This window comes from Hyaena hyaena, unplaced genomic scaffold (genome assembly GCF_003009895.1).
Source record: "Hyaena hyaena isolate Hyena2069 unplaced genomic scaffold, ASM300989v1 scaffold_52, whole genome shotgun sequence".
NCBI classification, from domain to species: Eukaryota; Metazoa; Chordata; class Mammalia; order Carnivora; family Hyaenidae; genus Hyaena; species Hyaena hyaena.
Genome location: NW_024080684.1, coordinates 3,273,028 through 3,289,915, shown reverse-complemented (window position 1 = coordinate 3,289,915; position 16,888 = coordinate 3,273,028). Strand labels below are relative to the sequence as shown.

At 36.1% G+C, this 16,888-nt stretch overlaps 1 protein-coding gene across 1 annotated transcript; it reads right to left on the bottom strand.

The window, feature by feature from the left end:
- Positions 1-217: 217 nt before the first annotated feature.
- Positions 218-4,562, bottom strand: LOC120231036 (60S ribosomal protein L26-like). Its single transcript, XM_039230908.1, has 2 exons — positions 4,514-4,562; positions 218-669 (listed from the first exon to the last, which is right to left on the bottom strand). Exons 1-2 carry the CDS (start codon positions 4,560-4,562, stop codon positions 218-220), a joined length of 501 nt encoding a protein of 166 aa, XP_039086839.1.
- Between the last annotated feature and the right edge of the window lie 12,326 nt (positions 4,563-16,888).

Sequence of the window (16,888 nt, the reverse complement as noted above, 5' to 3'; positions counted from 1 at the left end):
TCTCGCGGTTCGTGGGTTCGAGCCCCGCGTCGGGCTCTGTGCTGACTGCCAGCTCAGAGCCTGGAGCCTGTTTCAGTCTGTGACTCCCTCTCTCTCTGACCCTCCCCTGCTCACGCTGTCTCTCTCTCTCTCCTAGAAATAAAAAAAAAATCCAGGTTTCTGGGCACTGATAGGGTATCCTGGCACCCCGCCAAAAAAAAAAAAAAAAAAGAATACTTTATTCTTGCATCTTCTCAATTGTTTCTTCCTTATATTTGTGGTTTTCCTTTACTACTTGGTGAGATTTTGTTTTACATTCAAGGATCTTTTTGTGGTCTTTGTCCACTTTCGGTCTAGTGATAACCACCTTGCTGGGGTGAATGGTCACATCAACAGTTGTGTTACTTTCCTTCTCTAGCTGTATTTGTTCAATGCAGATGGCAGTTTTCTTCCTGTAAACCTGGACTACTTTGTCAATTTGCCAATCTTTGTAGGGTCCTCGCACAACCTGTACATCATCGTCCTTCCAGATGGCCATGGGTCCAACGTTGTACTTCTGACTCAGCTTTTTGGAAAGAGGGGAAAATATAATCTCTCTGCAAATGTGGTAAGGTGCACTGAAATGCCTTCTATGGTTCTTGATCCGGTCAGAAATCACAGAGGGACTGAACTTAATTTTGGCCACTGGAACTTCAGTGATGGCCGCATAAAGAAAGAAGTGCTGAATGTTTTATAGCAGGCTGAAGGAATTTTTGCTTAAAGAACTGGATGCCCCTGGAGGAGTGTGAAGGAAGATGTAAGAGGATGACCATCTTGGGACTGTGCTTTCAGGAAACTGAATGGGAGTAATGTGTCAGAAATTCAGAGCAAGGGTTGCTGACCTATAATGAATGAATACATGAATGAGTCTTAGAAGTCTGTGAATCCCTGAAAGGCATACAAAATTTTGCCTATATTTGTGTATGCACATATTTCTACTGAGACCGTCCACAACTTCTCAATGATTCTTTTTTTTTTGTTGGCCCATTTTTAAAATTTATTTTATTTTTTAATAGTTTATTGTCAAGTTGGTTTCCATATAACACCCAGTGCTCATCCCCACAAGTGCCCTCATAACCTCAATCAGCACAATTGTTAAGTGCTGATTCTTAGCAATTGTGACCCTCTGCCCCAAACAGGACTGCCCCAAGGCAAATATCCAAATAGATGTCACCATTCCATATATCTAAATATCTTAAGATTACAAATGAAGTTAAACTGTTGAATAAAATATGTACTTCAACCTCACAATATGTAGTACAGTAATGATATTCAAATTTAAATTTACCTTTATAAAAAATGTAAATTAATGTAAATGCTAAAAACTTCAAAATACTAAATAATGTTAAAAACTATATATTAAAGCCATCTACTAAAACTAAAAAGCAATTAAAATAATGATGAGATACTACTATATACCTATTAGAATAGCTAAAATTCAAAAACACCAACAACACCGAATGCTGGTGAGGATGTGGAGAAACAGCAGCTCTCATTCACTGCTGGTGCAAATGCAAAATGATGCAGCCACTTTGGAAGACAGTTTGACAGTTTTTAAAAAAATTTTTAATGTTTTTTTTTTTTAAATTTTTGAGAGAGAGAGAGAAAGAGAGAGAGAGACAGACAGACAGACAGCATGAGCAGGGGAGGGTCAGAGAGAGAGGGAGATACAGAATCTGAAGCAGGCCCCAGGCTCTGAGCTGTCAGCACAGAGCCTGACATGGGGCTCGAACCCATGAACTGTGAGATCATGACCTGAGCTGAAGGTGGATGCTTAACCAACTGAGCCACCCAGGTGTGCCCCCCCTTTTTAAAAATTTTTTTAAATGTTTTTTTAAAATTTATTTAAGTTTGACAGTTTCTTACAACAAAACAAACATACTGCAATCATAGAATCTGGCAATCCTGCCCTCTGGTTGGTGAGTGGATAAACAAACTGAGCACATCCAGACAATTGTATATTATCTAACAACAAAAAAATGAGTATAACCCACAAAGACACACAGGAAACTTGAATGCATATAACATAGTGAAAGAAGCCATTCTAAAAAGGCTACATACTATACAACTGTAATTATATGACATTTTGGAAAAGGCAATACTGTAGAGACAAAAAAAAAGTTAGTGGTTGCCGGAGGGAACATTGGAGGAGGGATGAATAGGTGGACCACAGGAATTTTTTAAAGCAGTAGATAAACTATATAGTATGATAAATGTGGATACATTTATCAAAACTCAATTCAAGAAAAATCACACACACATTCACATGCCCCCCCCCCCCCACTCCAGAGAATATACAACACACAGCAAATCTTAATATAAACTATGGGCTCTAGTTAATAATGTATCAATAGTGGCTCATCAGTTGTAACAAATGTACCCACTAATACAAGAGGAAGGCTGAGGGGTTACTCTATACTTTCTGTTCAGTATTTCTTGTAAATATAAAACTGTCCCCCGAAAATAAAGTCTATGAACTTAAAACTTAAAAGGCAAAATGCAAGTGAGGATGAATATAAAAACTTAAAAAATATTTAAATAGACAGGAATTTTATTAATTTATTAATTCATGCATTTGGAAGCTGATATTGATACATAAACTTAAGATTATGTGTTCCCGATTAATTAATCAATCTTTTTATCATTAAGAAATCACTTCCTTTATCACTACTAATATTTCTGTTCTGAAATGTATTTTGTCTGGCATTAATGGAAACACTCTTGCTTTCTTTTGATCTCTGTTAGCTATCTTTTTTCTATTCTTTTCCTTTCAATCTGTTTGAAATTTTACATTTAATATGTGATTTTCTTGTAGGTGGCATATTGTCGTGTTTTGCTTTTCATGCAATCTGGCCGTCTCTGTCTTTTAATAGGAGTGATTAGACCTTTTATATTTAATGTGATACTTTGTGTTAGATTGACTTCTAATCTTGCTATTTGCTTTCTATTTATTCCATCTTCTCTTTTCCCTCTTTTTTTCCTTTCTTTTGGATCAGTTAAACATTTTGATGACTCCATTTTTGTTCTCTTTTGGTGGCATGTTATTTTGTCATTTTAGTTGCTTTTGGGTTTATAGTAGCCCTCAATCACTTATTACAGTTTACTTTCAAGGGATATTATACCACTTTACAAAGTTTAAGAACCTATTTTAAGGTTCTATTATTGTCATACATTTTTCATGAACATACTTTATAAATCCCACACTATTTTTTTATTATTTTTGTTTAAGTAATTATCTTTTAAAGACATTTAATAATAAGAAAAAAACTCATATATTTATTTATGTAGTTACCATTTCTGGTATAGTTCATTTTTTGTTTGTAGATTTCCATATTTCCATCTAGCATCATTTTCCTTTTGCCTGAAGGGCTTCCTTTTATATCTTAGAGTGTGTTAGTAATAAATTTTATAGCCTGTTGGTAATAAATTCTTTCAGTTTTCTATGTCTAAGAAAATATTTATTTCACTTTCATTTGTAAAATATACATTCAGTGTGTATAAAATGATAGGCAGACAGTTTTTTAATGTTTTTCTTTTAGTCCTCCACAGTTTCTCTGGTATATTATTACTGATGTGAAATTTGCTGTTGTTCTCATCTTTTTACCTTTTTTCTTCTCTACATAATGTGTCTTTTTTCCCCCCTCTGTTTGCTTTTAAGATGTTCTCTTTATCACTGGTTTTGAGTAACTTAGTTATGATATGCTTTGGTGTCCTTCTTGTTTCTTGTGCTTGGGTTTACTAAGCTTTTTGGTTTTACAGGTTACAGCAAATCTGGAAGAGTTTTGGACACTATTTCTTCAAATATTTCTTCCATCTCTCTTTTCCTTTGGGGAACTGCAATTGTGTTTGTGATGTGTGCATGCATGAACACACACGTGTGTGTCTGTGTGTGTGTGTGTGTGTGTGTGCGCGCGCGCATATGTGTGCGTGTTGACTGAGTTTTCCTACTCTTAAAGAGAGCAGAAAAATTATCATGTCTGGTAATTTTTAATTAGATGCTGTAGATTACGTATTATACCTTGTTGGGTGCTAGGTATATTTTTGAATTCCCATAAGTGTTCTTGAACTTTGTTATGTTGTTACTTAGAAACAGTTTGATGCCACTGAAAGAAAAATTTTCTGACCACTTCTTCCAGTAAATTATGAGGTTTTTCAGTCTGGTTTGTGAGAATAGGCACCATTTCTGGCTGTGTGTAGGCAGTAGTTACTGCTTCCTCTAATCCTTTTAGTTGGTTTCGTCCCCAGCCCCAGGCGGTTTTCTGACACGCATTAACTGATAAATCCTCTGCTGAATACTCAAGGAGGATCTTTGAAAATCTGCTTAGATCTATCTCTATCCATCTCTCTCTCCTCATTACTCCATCCTATGAACTTTAGCCATCTTCGTCTCCCTGGATTCAGCTTCATCTCACCTCAGGCTATCTGCCTGGCTTCTTCTCTGTGCCATATGCTGGAAACTCTCCCACAGCAGCAAGCTGGGACAAGCGAGTCTTACCTTGCATGTTTTCCATAACCTGGGGATCACAGTCCTTCAACACAAACATTATTTGATGTTTAGTATCTTGAAAATTGATGTTTATATATTTTGTCCTTGCTGTTGTTATTCAGTTGGGAGGGTAATCTGTTCCCTGTTACTCCATCAAGTTTGGAAGTAGAAGTCAATGTACAAGTATTAACTAAATAGTAGAGCAGTATCTAGGCTCATTTTACTTAGCTTGGGGGGAGAGGAGAAAAATGCCTGTTAATAACCAAGACTTACAGCAGGGTTCCCTGAATTTCTGGGTTTATTATAAACTTGTAGAGATAGAAAGGTATACAAAAATTATTAGGCCTAAGAGAATATGATGCCTGGGAATAGTCTAGGGTAGAAGGCATAAATATGAGGGAATATACTGACCATGATTTAATAAGTATTTTTGCTTAGGAATGAACTATTCTAAAGACTTTTGTACAGGCCTAACATTTGCCATAACAAAAAATTTTTTAAATTATGCAGTCTAACTCTTCGGTTTTACAGAATAGGAAATCCTGTTTTTTTTTTGTTTTTTTTTTTAAAAAAGGGTATGCAGTTATGTTGGGGGTAGCATGATGATGATGATGATGACAATAATGATAATGTTCATTATTTTACACTCAGAAAAATACTTTCTCATTTCATCCAGCACAAACCACAAAAATAAAAAAAAGAAATGAGTGCTTGGAGAAAGGTGAGTAGGTCTGATTTATTATAATAAAAATTTGTGGTTATTACAAATAAAGCTGGAAAGTGATGATGAGGATAATTATGGTAGCTTACTACTTTCAAAGCACTGTTCTAGACAGTTTGCATGAGTTATCTCATTAAATTGTCATAACTTCTATAGACAAAATAATCTGAAATTCACATTTTTTCACATTTTGGCATTTGGGAAGTCAAGAGCATCTATTGACTGTTGGTATAGTACAGTTACTGTCAATAACTGTCAATACTTTAGTTTTTTCAGAGAGGGTGTGCCTTCATTTTAGCCAGTCATCTGGTGGCATAATCAATCCATTCCCTATAAATGAAACTAACTGCTTGAAGTTCTTTGTCCCACATGGGTAATATGAATTCAGACTTTAAAATTCCATGACTACCAACTTTATACATTTCTCAGGAGAGATTTTTTTTCCTCCCTATACCCAGTGTCAAATTAAGACACAAGTAAGACCTGTAGTGAGAAAAGATGGTGGGCCTGCAAACAGGAGTTGTCAAAGGATGAAAATGGTGTGACTAGAAGCAGAATTTAAAAGCAGTTTCTATCAACACATCTTTTTTTCCCTGTACTTGATTAGTACCTTGATTCTCTATGGCAGTAGCAGCAGTAAAATAGGCAATATTATACATAACTATTTTAAAACATTTATTTCCAATTCAAAATGGAGCTTTATATTGTACTTGCCATTAATTTATGTATTTTTCTCTTCCAGATGAATTAAATGCAAAGTACAACTTGTTTTGACACTTTCAACAATGGATAGATCATTCACATAGAAAATCATTAAGGAAACATTAAACTTACACTATGCATTAGAACAGATGGACTTAACAGACATTTGCAAAACATTCCATCCAACAGCAGGAGAATACACATTTTCCCAAGTGCACATGTAATGTTCTCCAAGGATACATCATGTTAAACAACAAAACATCTCTTAATAAATTTTAAAAAGATTGAAATCATTTCAAGCAACTTTTCCAAACATAATGGTATAAAACTAGAAATCAGTTGCAGGAAAAAAACTGGAAAATTCACAAATACGTGGAGAATAAACAACATGCTACTGAAAAACCAATGTATATAAGATGAAATCGGGGTGCCCGGGTGGCTCAGTTGGTTAAGCATCCAACTTTGGCTCAGGTCATTATCTCATGGTTCACGGGTTCGAGCCCCACATCGGGCTCTGTGCTCATAGCTCAGAGCCTGGAACCTGCTTCAGATTCAGTGTCTCCCTCTCTCTCTACCCCTTCCCCACTTATGCATGTGCTCTCTCCTTCTCTCTCTCAAAATCAATAAGCATTAAAAATTTAAAAAGGAAGAAATTAAAAGAGAATTAAAATTTTCATGAGACAAATAAATATGGAAGCACAACCTACCCAAACTAATGGTATGGAACAAAAGCAGCTCTAAGAAGGAAGTCCATAGCAATAAATGCTTAAATAATGAAAAAAAAAAACTCACTTAAATAAACAACTTTACACCTCAAGAAATAGGAAAAGAAGAACAAACTAAGCATCCAGTTAGCAGAAGGAGAGAAATAACAAAGATGAAAGTGGATATAAAGGAAGTAGAGACTATAAAGACAATTGAAAAGATCAATGAAACTAAGAGGAGGTTTTTTTTTTTTTTTGAAAAAGCAAAGAGTATCGATAAACATTTATCTCAGCTGACCAAGAATAAAAAAAGAGAGAGAGGACTCAAATAAAGTTAGAAATGAAAGAAGAGACATTACAACTGATACCACAGAAATACATAGGATCATGAGACACTAAAATGAATAATTATATGCCAACAAATCAGGCAACCTAGAAGAAAGAGAAATTTCCTAGAAACGCACAAGCTCCCAAGACTAAATCATGAACTAATACAGAATCTGAATAGACCCATTACAAATAACATGATTAAATCAGTAATAATAAACCCTCCCAACAAAGTCCAGAACCTAATGGCTTCATGGTGAATTCTAGCAAATATTTTTAAATTGAGAATCAATCCTTTTCAAACTCTTCAAAAAAACAGAAGAAAACAGAACACTTCTAAACCATTTTACAAAGCTGGCATTACCTTGATACCAAATCCAATCAAGGACAATGACAAGAAAACAAAATAACAGACCAATATACTGATGAACAATAGATGGAAAATCGTCAACAATGTTAGCAAGCCTAATTCAACAATATATGAAAAAGATGGCACACCATGATCAAGTAGAATTTATTTCAGGGATGCAAGAATGGTTCAACATCTGCAAATCAATCAACATGATACACCACATTAACAAAGTGAAGGATAAAAATCTTACAATCATCTCAATAGATGCAGAAAAAGCATTTCACAAGGCTTAACATTGATTCATGATAAAATCTTGTAACAACCTGAGTACAGAGTGAACAGACCTTAACATAATAAAGGCTACATATGACAAGCCCACAGATGTCATCATGCTCAATGGTGAAAAGCTGAAAGGTTCTCTTCTAAGATCAGGAAAGGAGAAGGATGCCTACTCTTGTCATTTTTACTCAACATGGTACAAGAAGTTCTAGCCAGAGCAATAAGTCAGGAAAAGGAAATAAAATAAAAAAGGAAGAAGTAAAACTTTCTCTATTTGCAGATTGCATGTAATAGATAGAAACTCCTAACAACTCCACCAAAAATTGTTAGAGCTAAAAATTCAGTAAAGTTGGAGGATACAAAATCAATACACAAAAATCAGTTATGTTTCTTTACTCTGACAATGAAATGCCAGTAAGAGAAATTAAGTAAACAATCCACTTATAACTGCATCAAAATGAATGATATATGAAGAATAAATTTAACCAATGAGGAGAAAGATCTATACACTGAGAATTCTAAGACATTGATGAAAGAAACTGAGGAAGGCAAAAATAAATGGGAAGAAATTATGTGTTTATGATTAGAAAAATTAATATTGTTAAAATATCTATACTACCCAAATCAGTTTGATAGAGATTCAATACAATCAAAATTCCAGTGGTATTTTTCACAGAAATAATATGGTATTGGCATAAATACAGGCACATAAATTAATGGTACATAACAGAGAGCCCAGAAATAAACCCATGCATATGTAGTCAACTAATTTTCCATAAAAGAGCCAAGAATATACAATGGAAAAAGAATAGTGTCTTCAATAAATGGTGCTGGGAAACCTGGACAGCTAAATGCAAAACAATGAAACTGAACCTCTATCTTACACCATACACAAAAACCAACTCAAAATACTTGAATAAAAGACCTAAAACCATAAAACTTCTAGAAGAAAACACAGGAGGTAAAATCCTTGACATCAATGTCAGCAATGATTTTTTAAAAATTTGACACCAAAAGCAAAGATAATAAAAGCAAAAATAAACAAGTAAAACTACATCAAATAAAAAGCTGTTGCACAGGAAATCATCAACAAAATAAAAAGGCAACCTACCAAATGGGAGAACATATTTACAAATCATATATCTTATAAGGGGTTAATATCCAAAACATATAAAGGACTCATACAACTCAATATCAAAAACAAAACAAAACATTTTAAAAATGAGCAGAGGAACTGAACAGACACGTCTCCAAAGCAGATATACAAATGACCAGCAGGTATATGAAAAGGTGCTCAACATCTGTAATCATCAGCGAAATACAAATCAAAAGTACAATGAGGTATCATCTTACATCTGTTAGAGTGGCTATCATCAAAAAGACATGAGATAACAAGTTGAAAAGGATATGCAAAAAGGGGACCCCTTGTGCATTGTTGGTGGGAACGTACAGTGGTGCAGCCTCTATGAAAAATAGTATGAAAATTCTTCAAAAAACTGAAAACAGAACTACCATATGATCTAGCAATCCCACTTCTAAGTATAAATTCAAAAGAAATGAAACTAGAATAGTGAAGAGATATCTGCACTCCCATGTTCCCTGCAGCATTATTCACAGTGCTCAAGCTATAGAAAAAACCCAAGGGGTGGCTATGTGGCTCAGTTGGTTGAGCATCCAATTTTGGCTCAGGTCATGATCTCACAGTTTGTAAGTTTTCTCATGTCAGGCTCTGTGCTGACAGCTCAGAACCTAAAGCTTGCTTTGGATTCTGTGTCTCCCTCTCTCTCTGCCCCTCCCTCACTCATGCTCTGTCTCTGTCTCTCAAAAATAAATAAATGTTAGAAACAACCAAAGTACCTATCAATGGATGAATGGATAAAGAAGATGTGGTATATAGAAACAATGGGATATTATTTGGCCATGAGAAAGAAGGACATTTTGCCGTTTGCGACATTGTGGGTGGACTCTGTGAGCATTATACAAAATTAAATAAGCCAGAAAGAGAAAGGCATATACTGCATGGTATCACTTACATATCGAAACTTTTTTTTTTTTAAAGTCAAACTCATAGAAAGAGAGAGTAGAAAAGTGGTTGCCAGGGCTGGAGGTTGAGAGAAATAGGGAGAGGATGGTAAAAAGGTAAAGGCTTTAAGCTATGAGATGCATAAGGTTGAAGATTTAATGTAAAACATGGTGACTATAATTGGTAACACTAAGTTTATATAATTGAAATTTGCTAAGAGAATAGAACTTTTTTGCTTCATCAAAACAACATAAATCAATGCTGCTTATTTTAATATTAATTTTATACTTTTAATATGTAGGCTTGTTCACTTTTCAAAAGTTTTAAATGCCAATGTAGTTAATATTCAATGTTATTTTAGTTTCTGGTGCACTATAGTACAGTTGATTCAACAACGCTATATATTTCTCAGTGCCCATCATGGTAAGTGTATTCTTAATCCCCTTCACCTATTTTCAACCATTTCCCATCTCCCACCCCCCATCTCTGGTAACCAACAGTCTGTTCTCTATAGTTAAGTGTTTCTTTCTTGGTTTGTCTCTCTCTTTTTTGTCCATTGTTTGTTTGTTTTGTTTCTTAAAATCTGCATATGATTTGTTTGAATTTTATAGTTTTCTAATGAGGCTGTAACCATAAGCACCTTATACCATGTTTATGTAAGTTACATTGTATTCATATTATATTCAAGTAATTTGTCAACACTGGGTATCATATATTCTTTTTCCTTGATAAGGAGTCTACTCATGACTGAAGTTGGAGAGATGATATCCTGGGACCCTGAAAGAAATAAGGCATGAATAGATTATATGCAGCATTCACATTTGCATTATAATCAATTATGAATTCTTATTTGCATGAGGGCATTTGTTTTGTAAATGTTTCTTTGTGACTAAGGATGTAGAATTGTGGCAAAAGTTCCTGTTTCATAATTCAACTTTGTCAATCACCAACCTGTAAAAAATAGAGCTTAAAGAAATCAGCTAGAGTGGCCTGCTTTCAACACAGAGTTAGTGATGCAAGGCTATGTCAGCTCCTACCAAAGATTCCTACTCACACTTGGGCCAGGAACTGCGGCCTGAGAGGAACATCTGTCAGCTTCTCCACCTTCTCCTCAACAAGACCACCAGCCCATGAGCAGATCCCTGCAAGAAGTCTGTCCATCAAATCTGTGAATTTACACCTGAGGCTTTGATCTGTTTTCACTGTGTCAATTTTGGTATGTTCATCTTTAAGACATATTTGTCATTTGAAACACATTTTTTTTTTTTGGTGTGTGTGTGTGCTGTCAATACTGTACTTTTAAATTTTCTTTAGGGTCATGGAAGGATGCTGGCTGAGGTCCATGCCCCCACAGAAATTATAAACCCTCTCTGAGGAAGGCCTCACTCCACCTGAAGAGTGTGTTAAAGGGAAAAGTAAGACAAAGTCATGGAGCTCCAAGAAGACGATGAAATGGATGAAGAAAAAGACAAGAAAGCCATTTCTCAGCCCCAAAGTAAGGCTTTTTGGTGTAGACATATGCAGTTTCTAAATGGATGGTACAAATTCGACTAAATGAACACAATACGGATTATAAAAATGTCTAGTCCATTTGTGAGAATTATACTTGTTGGCAACAAATTTAACTATTCAAATTCAAAATCAATATTTAAAGGCTTATGACTAAACTATTACCTATAAAAGGTATGGCTCACTTGCTACATTCTGTTTATGCTTTTCTGTTTCACTTTTATCGGTTCCACAGGACAGGAGGATGGTGCAAAAAGGGGGTTACCAGAAATGAGTATTGAGTAACAGTCTCATCTTAAAAATAGTTTTGCAACTTGTTATGCAAAATCACAGTTGAGAAAAAAAACATTAAGAGCCATGAAGCAGATCAATTACACTATCTCTTCACCTAGTATTTTTTAGCCCCTTCTCTTTCACGGAGAATATGCTATTTGTATGAAAAGAGCAGTCAGTACAAGCTCACCTTCAAGCCTCTTGCAAGTATAACAATATGTCAGAGGAAAATTTTCACTTAATTGCAATTTGGGTTAAAATAAAAAAATATAACTATGTCATTTCAGGAATTGTAGCTAGGAATAAGATTTAACTAATTCCAAAATAGTATAATTCCACCACCAATTTTCTACCCCTCCTATGTACCATGCACAGAAAAATAAGCTTCCTAAACAATAAGAAATTTGATCTTCTAGGAGTTATCTGTTGCATTCTTTTCTCTCTTTTTTTTTTTGTAATTTTTCTAAGCTTATATAGGTTTAGATATTGCTCTTTTAAAAATTTTTTAATGTTTATTTATTTTTCAGAGAAAGAGATAGAGTGTGAGTGGGAGAGGGTCAGAGAGAGAGGGAGACACAGAATTGGAAGCAGGCTCCAGGCTCTGAGCTGTCAGCACAGAGCCCGATGTGGGGCTCAAACTCATGAGCAGTGACATCATGACCTGAGCTGAAGTCAGATGCTTAACTAACTGAGCCACCACCCAGGTGCCTCTAGACACTGCTCTTTGAGGATAGATAACAGGATAAGAGAAATCCTTTGCTTTGAATACTCCTTAGATTTTGGTTCTTCTGTGGTCTTTGACGTTGTTCTTGTATTCTTTATTGGTGGTTAAGAACACGGACTTTTGTGTTGGACACCAGGATTTGAGTCTAGGGTCCTTTGCTTGCTGGCACTGTGACAGTGGACAGAAGACTTTAAGGCTCATTTCTTCCTCTGTCAGATGGGGTTGGGTTGTACATGCTTCATCATTTTGTGATGAAAATTAAACAAGATAATATATGAAAACATTAGCATAGTGCTTGGCACACTGCAACTGTATTAGTGTTAGTATTAAAGTATTAGTTATCTTTAATCTAGATATTAGCATTATGGGGTTTATATAATTTTAAATGAACTGATGTCTGCTAATAATTGTACAGTTAAACACTGAGCCTCAAAGGGTGTCTTAGTCCATGTAGGCTTTACGCTATAGGAAAAATACTCTAGACTTTATGGCTTATCAATAGCATAAATTTATTTGTTATAGCTCTGGAGACTAGGAAGTCTACGATCAAGGTGCCAACAGATTTGGTGTCTGGTGAGAGCCCGCTTCCTGGGTAATAGATGGTCATCTATTTGCTGTATTCTCACATGATGGAAGGGTCAAGAATGCTCTGTGGGCCCACTTTATAAGAACATGAATCTCGTTCTTGAGGGCTCCATCCTCATGACCTAGTCACCTCCCAAGGCCTTCCTTCCTAATACCATCACATTGGGAATTAGATTACAACATGAATTTTTGGCAGACACAAACATTCAGTGTATAGGAAGGGGTTAGAAACTCCAGTAAGCTGTGTATATTGAGTAATGATGGCTTGTTTGTAGTACTGAGGTATAGATTTCCTCCCACAGAACTGAAAGTTTATTAGATATTAAAATACTTAAATCTTAAAAACTAACCAACTTGTTTTATAGTCTTATTTATATGTATCTCCATAAATAATATTTTATGTAGAGAAGCTATATGCAAAAAGATTTGCCTATGAATCAGAGTATTTTTCTAGTCTGAGTGTGCTGGAGAAAAATGTATATTATATGACACACAATATGGTTTCTTCATAAAGCTAACTAGTGAACTGAAATAAGGGGATACTAAAATTATCAAGGAACATTTTTGTAAGGACCGTAGGTATAAAATTTTCAGAACAGGGATTTGGACCCTGTGGTCTAGCTAATGGTTAAGGATGCTGTATCAGGGTCCTGGCAGGAGACAGATGACACATTCAAATTAGAATAATTCAATGAAGGTTTATAAATAAAGGTAATATATAAAGGTATAGGCAGAGTGGAAACCATAGGAACTCTTAGGCTGTTGTACCCCAGGCCTGAGAATCATGAGTAGGGAAAGAAAATCAGAACCAGGAAGGAGAAGGAATCATGTAGAACAGACCACTTTAGAGGAACAGTGACCTGTTGAGAACACAGAGAGCCCTTCTGTTTGAAATAATTCCCAGACCTCATCCGCTGCTTCTGCTCCCCTGCTAGATCTCCCTGTTGGCCAAGTCCAAGAGAATCCAAAGAGCACAGGAGCCGATTGCAATAATCCATTGAGATCAACCATACAAGGTAGAGAGTAGGATGGAGAGAGGTAGAAAGTAGATCTGAAGGGGCAAACAGAAGATGCCTGCATACATGCTGACATGATAAAAATCTAGAATTTATTTTTTCTTGTTACTATATTCATTGGTGGTGTGTGTTTATAAAAGAGTTGGAGCTTTATTAACATGCACTAGACAAAAGCCTTAGAAGAATTAAATTTTAAGCTACTTAGAACAATGGAAGAAAAGAATGTACCTTAAAATCATGTTTTGTTGAAAACAACCAGTGCTAGATCCATATTCCCAAATCTCATTAGGCCACCCTCTAAAATGTCATCTCTGTGCCCTGAGCTCCCAAGTTCAGCTCAGTGCTTACCTGTGTCATTCATTCACTCATCTTTCAACAAATATTTATTGACAGTCTCTAACATCCTAGGTATGGTGTTAGGCTCAGGGTAAAAAGTAGTAAAGTGGTAAAGTCTTAAGTGGAGACATAATCTCCATTCTGAATCTAAGACTATTTTATTAAATCAGTGGTTTAGCAGATAACAGTTTTGAATGACATAGAGAAAGATTTAAACAGTTTAGTAAACCTGTGTTCATAAAGAAGAGCAACAGAACCGCATGATCACTGAAAGTCCAAATATAATATTTAAACATAATAATTTGAGACTTTGCATAGCAGCCATTTATGTAGTAAGGGCCGTAGACTTTATAAGGCAGCATATTCCCTCCCTCCTAAAAGAAAGAACTTTATCTTAAATTTTAAGCTGTCCAATTCTGGAAAAGCTTATCCAAATATGATCTGTGAGCCAAAGCACAGGGTGCTAGCAGGATCAATATAGTAACCAATATAGTAACCAAAGAACTGTCTGCAATCATGCTAATTTCCTATTCTGCACAGTCCAATGCAGTGTGGGCACTAATTACCATTAGCTATGGTGACCATTATGCATTGAAAATGTCACAGAGACTGAGGAACTGAATTTAAAATTTTGCTTAATCTTAATTAATTTAAATTTAAATAGCTACATGTGGCTGCAATAATGGACAGTAAAGATCTAGAACAAGATGTGCAAGATAGGGCTTGCTGATTCATTTAACCTCATTTTCCTTTTTGACAGGGCTAACAACAGCTGTTCATTTACTCATACACCATCATGTGCCTAGCAGCATAGAGAGGAATTTCCATAGAGAGGAAATCAAAGATAGGTCATAAGAAGATAACAAGTGTTGGCAAGGGGGTGGAGAAACCAGAACCCTTGTGCATTGCTGGTATGAATGTAAACTAGTGCAGCTACTGTGAAGAATGGTGTGCGGACACCACAAAAAATTACACAGAGAATGACTATATGATCCAGCAACTCCACTTCTGGGTATGGACTCCAGAAAATTTGAAGAAAAGACTGAAAAAGAAATAGTATTCAGCCTTTAAAAGGAAAAAGATTCAGGTTACCTGGGTGGCTCAGTCGGTTAAGCATCTGACTCTTGATTTCAGCTCAGGTCATGATCTCATGGTTTGTGAGACTAAACCCTGTGTTTGGCTTTGCGCTGACAGGATGGAGCCTGCTTGGGATTCCCTCTCTCTATTTATTTCTCTCAAGATTCTGACACATGCTATAACATAGATAAATCCTGACCATTATGCTGAATGAAACAAGCCAGCTACAAAGGAACAAATATTGTGCCATTCCATTTGTATAACATATCTAGAGTAGTCAAATTGATAGAGACAGTAAGTAGAATGATCACTGCCAGGGGCTGGAGAGAGGGGGGAATAGAGAATTAGTGTTTAATGGGCACAGAATTGTCAGTTGGGGTAGATAAATTTTTCTGGAAATGGATGGTGACGGTCACACAGCAGTGTGAATGTACTTACGTAACTGAACTTTGCGCTTTCAAATGGTTACGATGAAAAATTTTAAGTTACATATATTTTATCACTTGCAAAAAAGACAGGTTAAACATATGCCCTCGAGGAGTTTGCAACCTAGCGTGGCAAAGAGAAATGGTGGTTGGTGATCACGACATGGAGTGGGGATAAAATACGTCTATTTAGCTGAAGGCTATCGAGGAGTTGCATCTGAGGGGGTAGCTGGGCTAGATGTCCTTCCAATCCTGAGTTTCAATGAGTTTATGAGCACTTCAAATTTGGGATGGCAGGAGGGTATGAAATAGTGTATACAGAGGACAAGCCTTGGTGAGAAAGCTATGCCTCTCTCCAAGTGCTTCCCCCTCTTTATCTGGATTTACCCTAGAGTCCTCATCCATACTCATAGTTCAGGAAATCTAGACTGGAGGTGAGAGCCAACCTTTCCAGAAAAAAATGTATAAAATATAGGAGACCTACCTGGTGGGCACATCAATTGCAGAAAACCCAGGTCAGTCTAGAATTTGTCATTACCAGTATCTTCATTCCTTCATCAGCTAAGTCTCAAAGAAACCACTCTCTGATAACCAACTTGCATTTTTCCAACTGGATCTCTCTAATCCCCTCACTGCACAAATTTTTGATACCCTGGAATCTTCAATCCACCAACCTAACACCTTCCACTTTGCCTCAATGCCATCATTCATGTTCTCTCTTCTCTCCTCTCTCCTCTCATGATAAATGCCATGGTCCTTCCTTATAATCATTCTCTTGCATAGATGCTCCAGGTTCTTGGCCCTCTCTCCTCCATCCTATTCAGCTGGCCAAACCCAAACTCCACTTGTATCTGGACCTCTGCCTAGCATTATTTGTACCCAAGTAGGAAAATGAGACTGGTCAGAACACACAACTATTTTGACTGGTCTCCCTTTATATCCATGATCCCTGACTTGAAACGAACCCTTAGTATTATCCAGCAATCCGACTATATTTTCAAAGTTCGTTTACTCTCTCACTATCCCTGGGAGATGTTTCAAATGGAATACCCTTTTTATGAACTTTCTTCTCTATTCCTCACTCTCCACTGATAACCTTGCTTTTTCATTGAGAAAACATATTCCTGCCTCCACAATTAACAGTATCTGTGCCCATTTGTTCTGTCTTCCCTCCTGCTTTCAGAAAAAAATTTCTATCTTCTCCAACTTAACCCCAACATTCCTTTCATGCATTGGATTCCATCCTTGCTCATCTACTCAAGAACATTGCTTCAGCAACGATCTTTTCTCTCCTGCACCATCAATTGCTCCTTGTTTTTTGGCTTATGCCC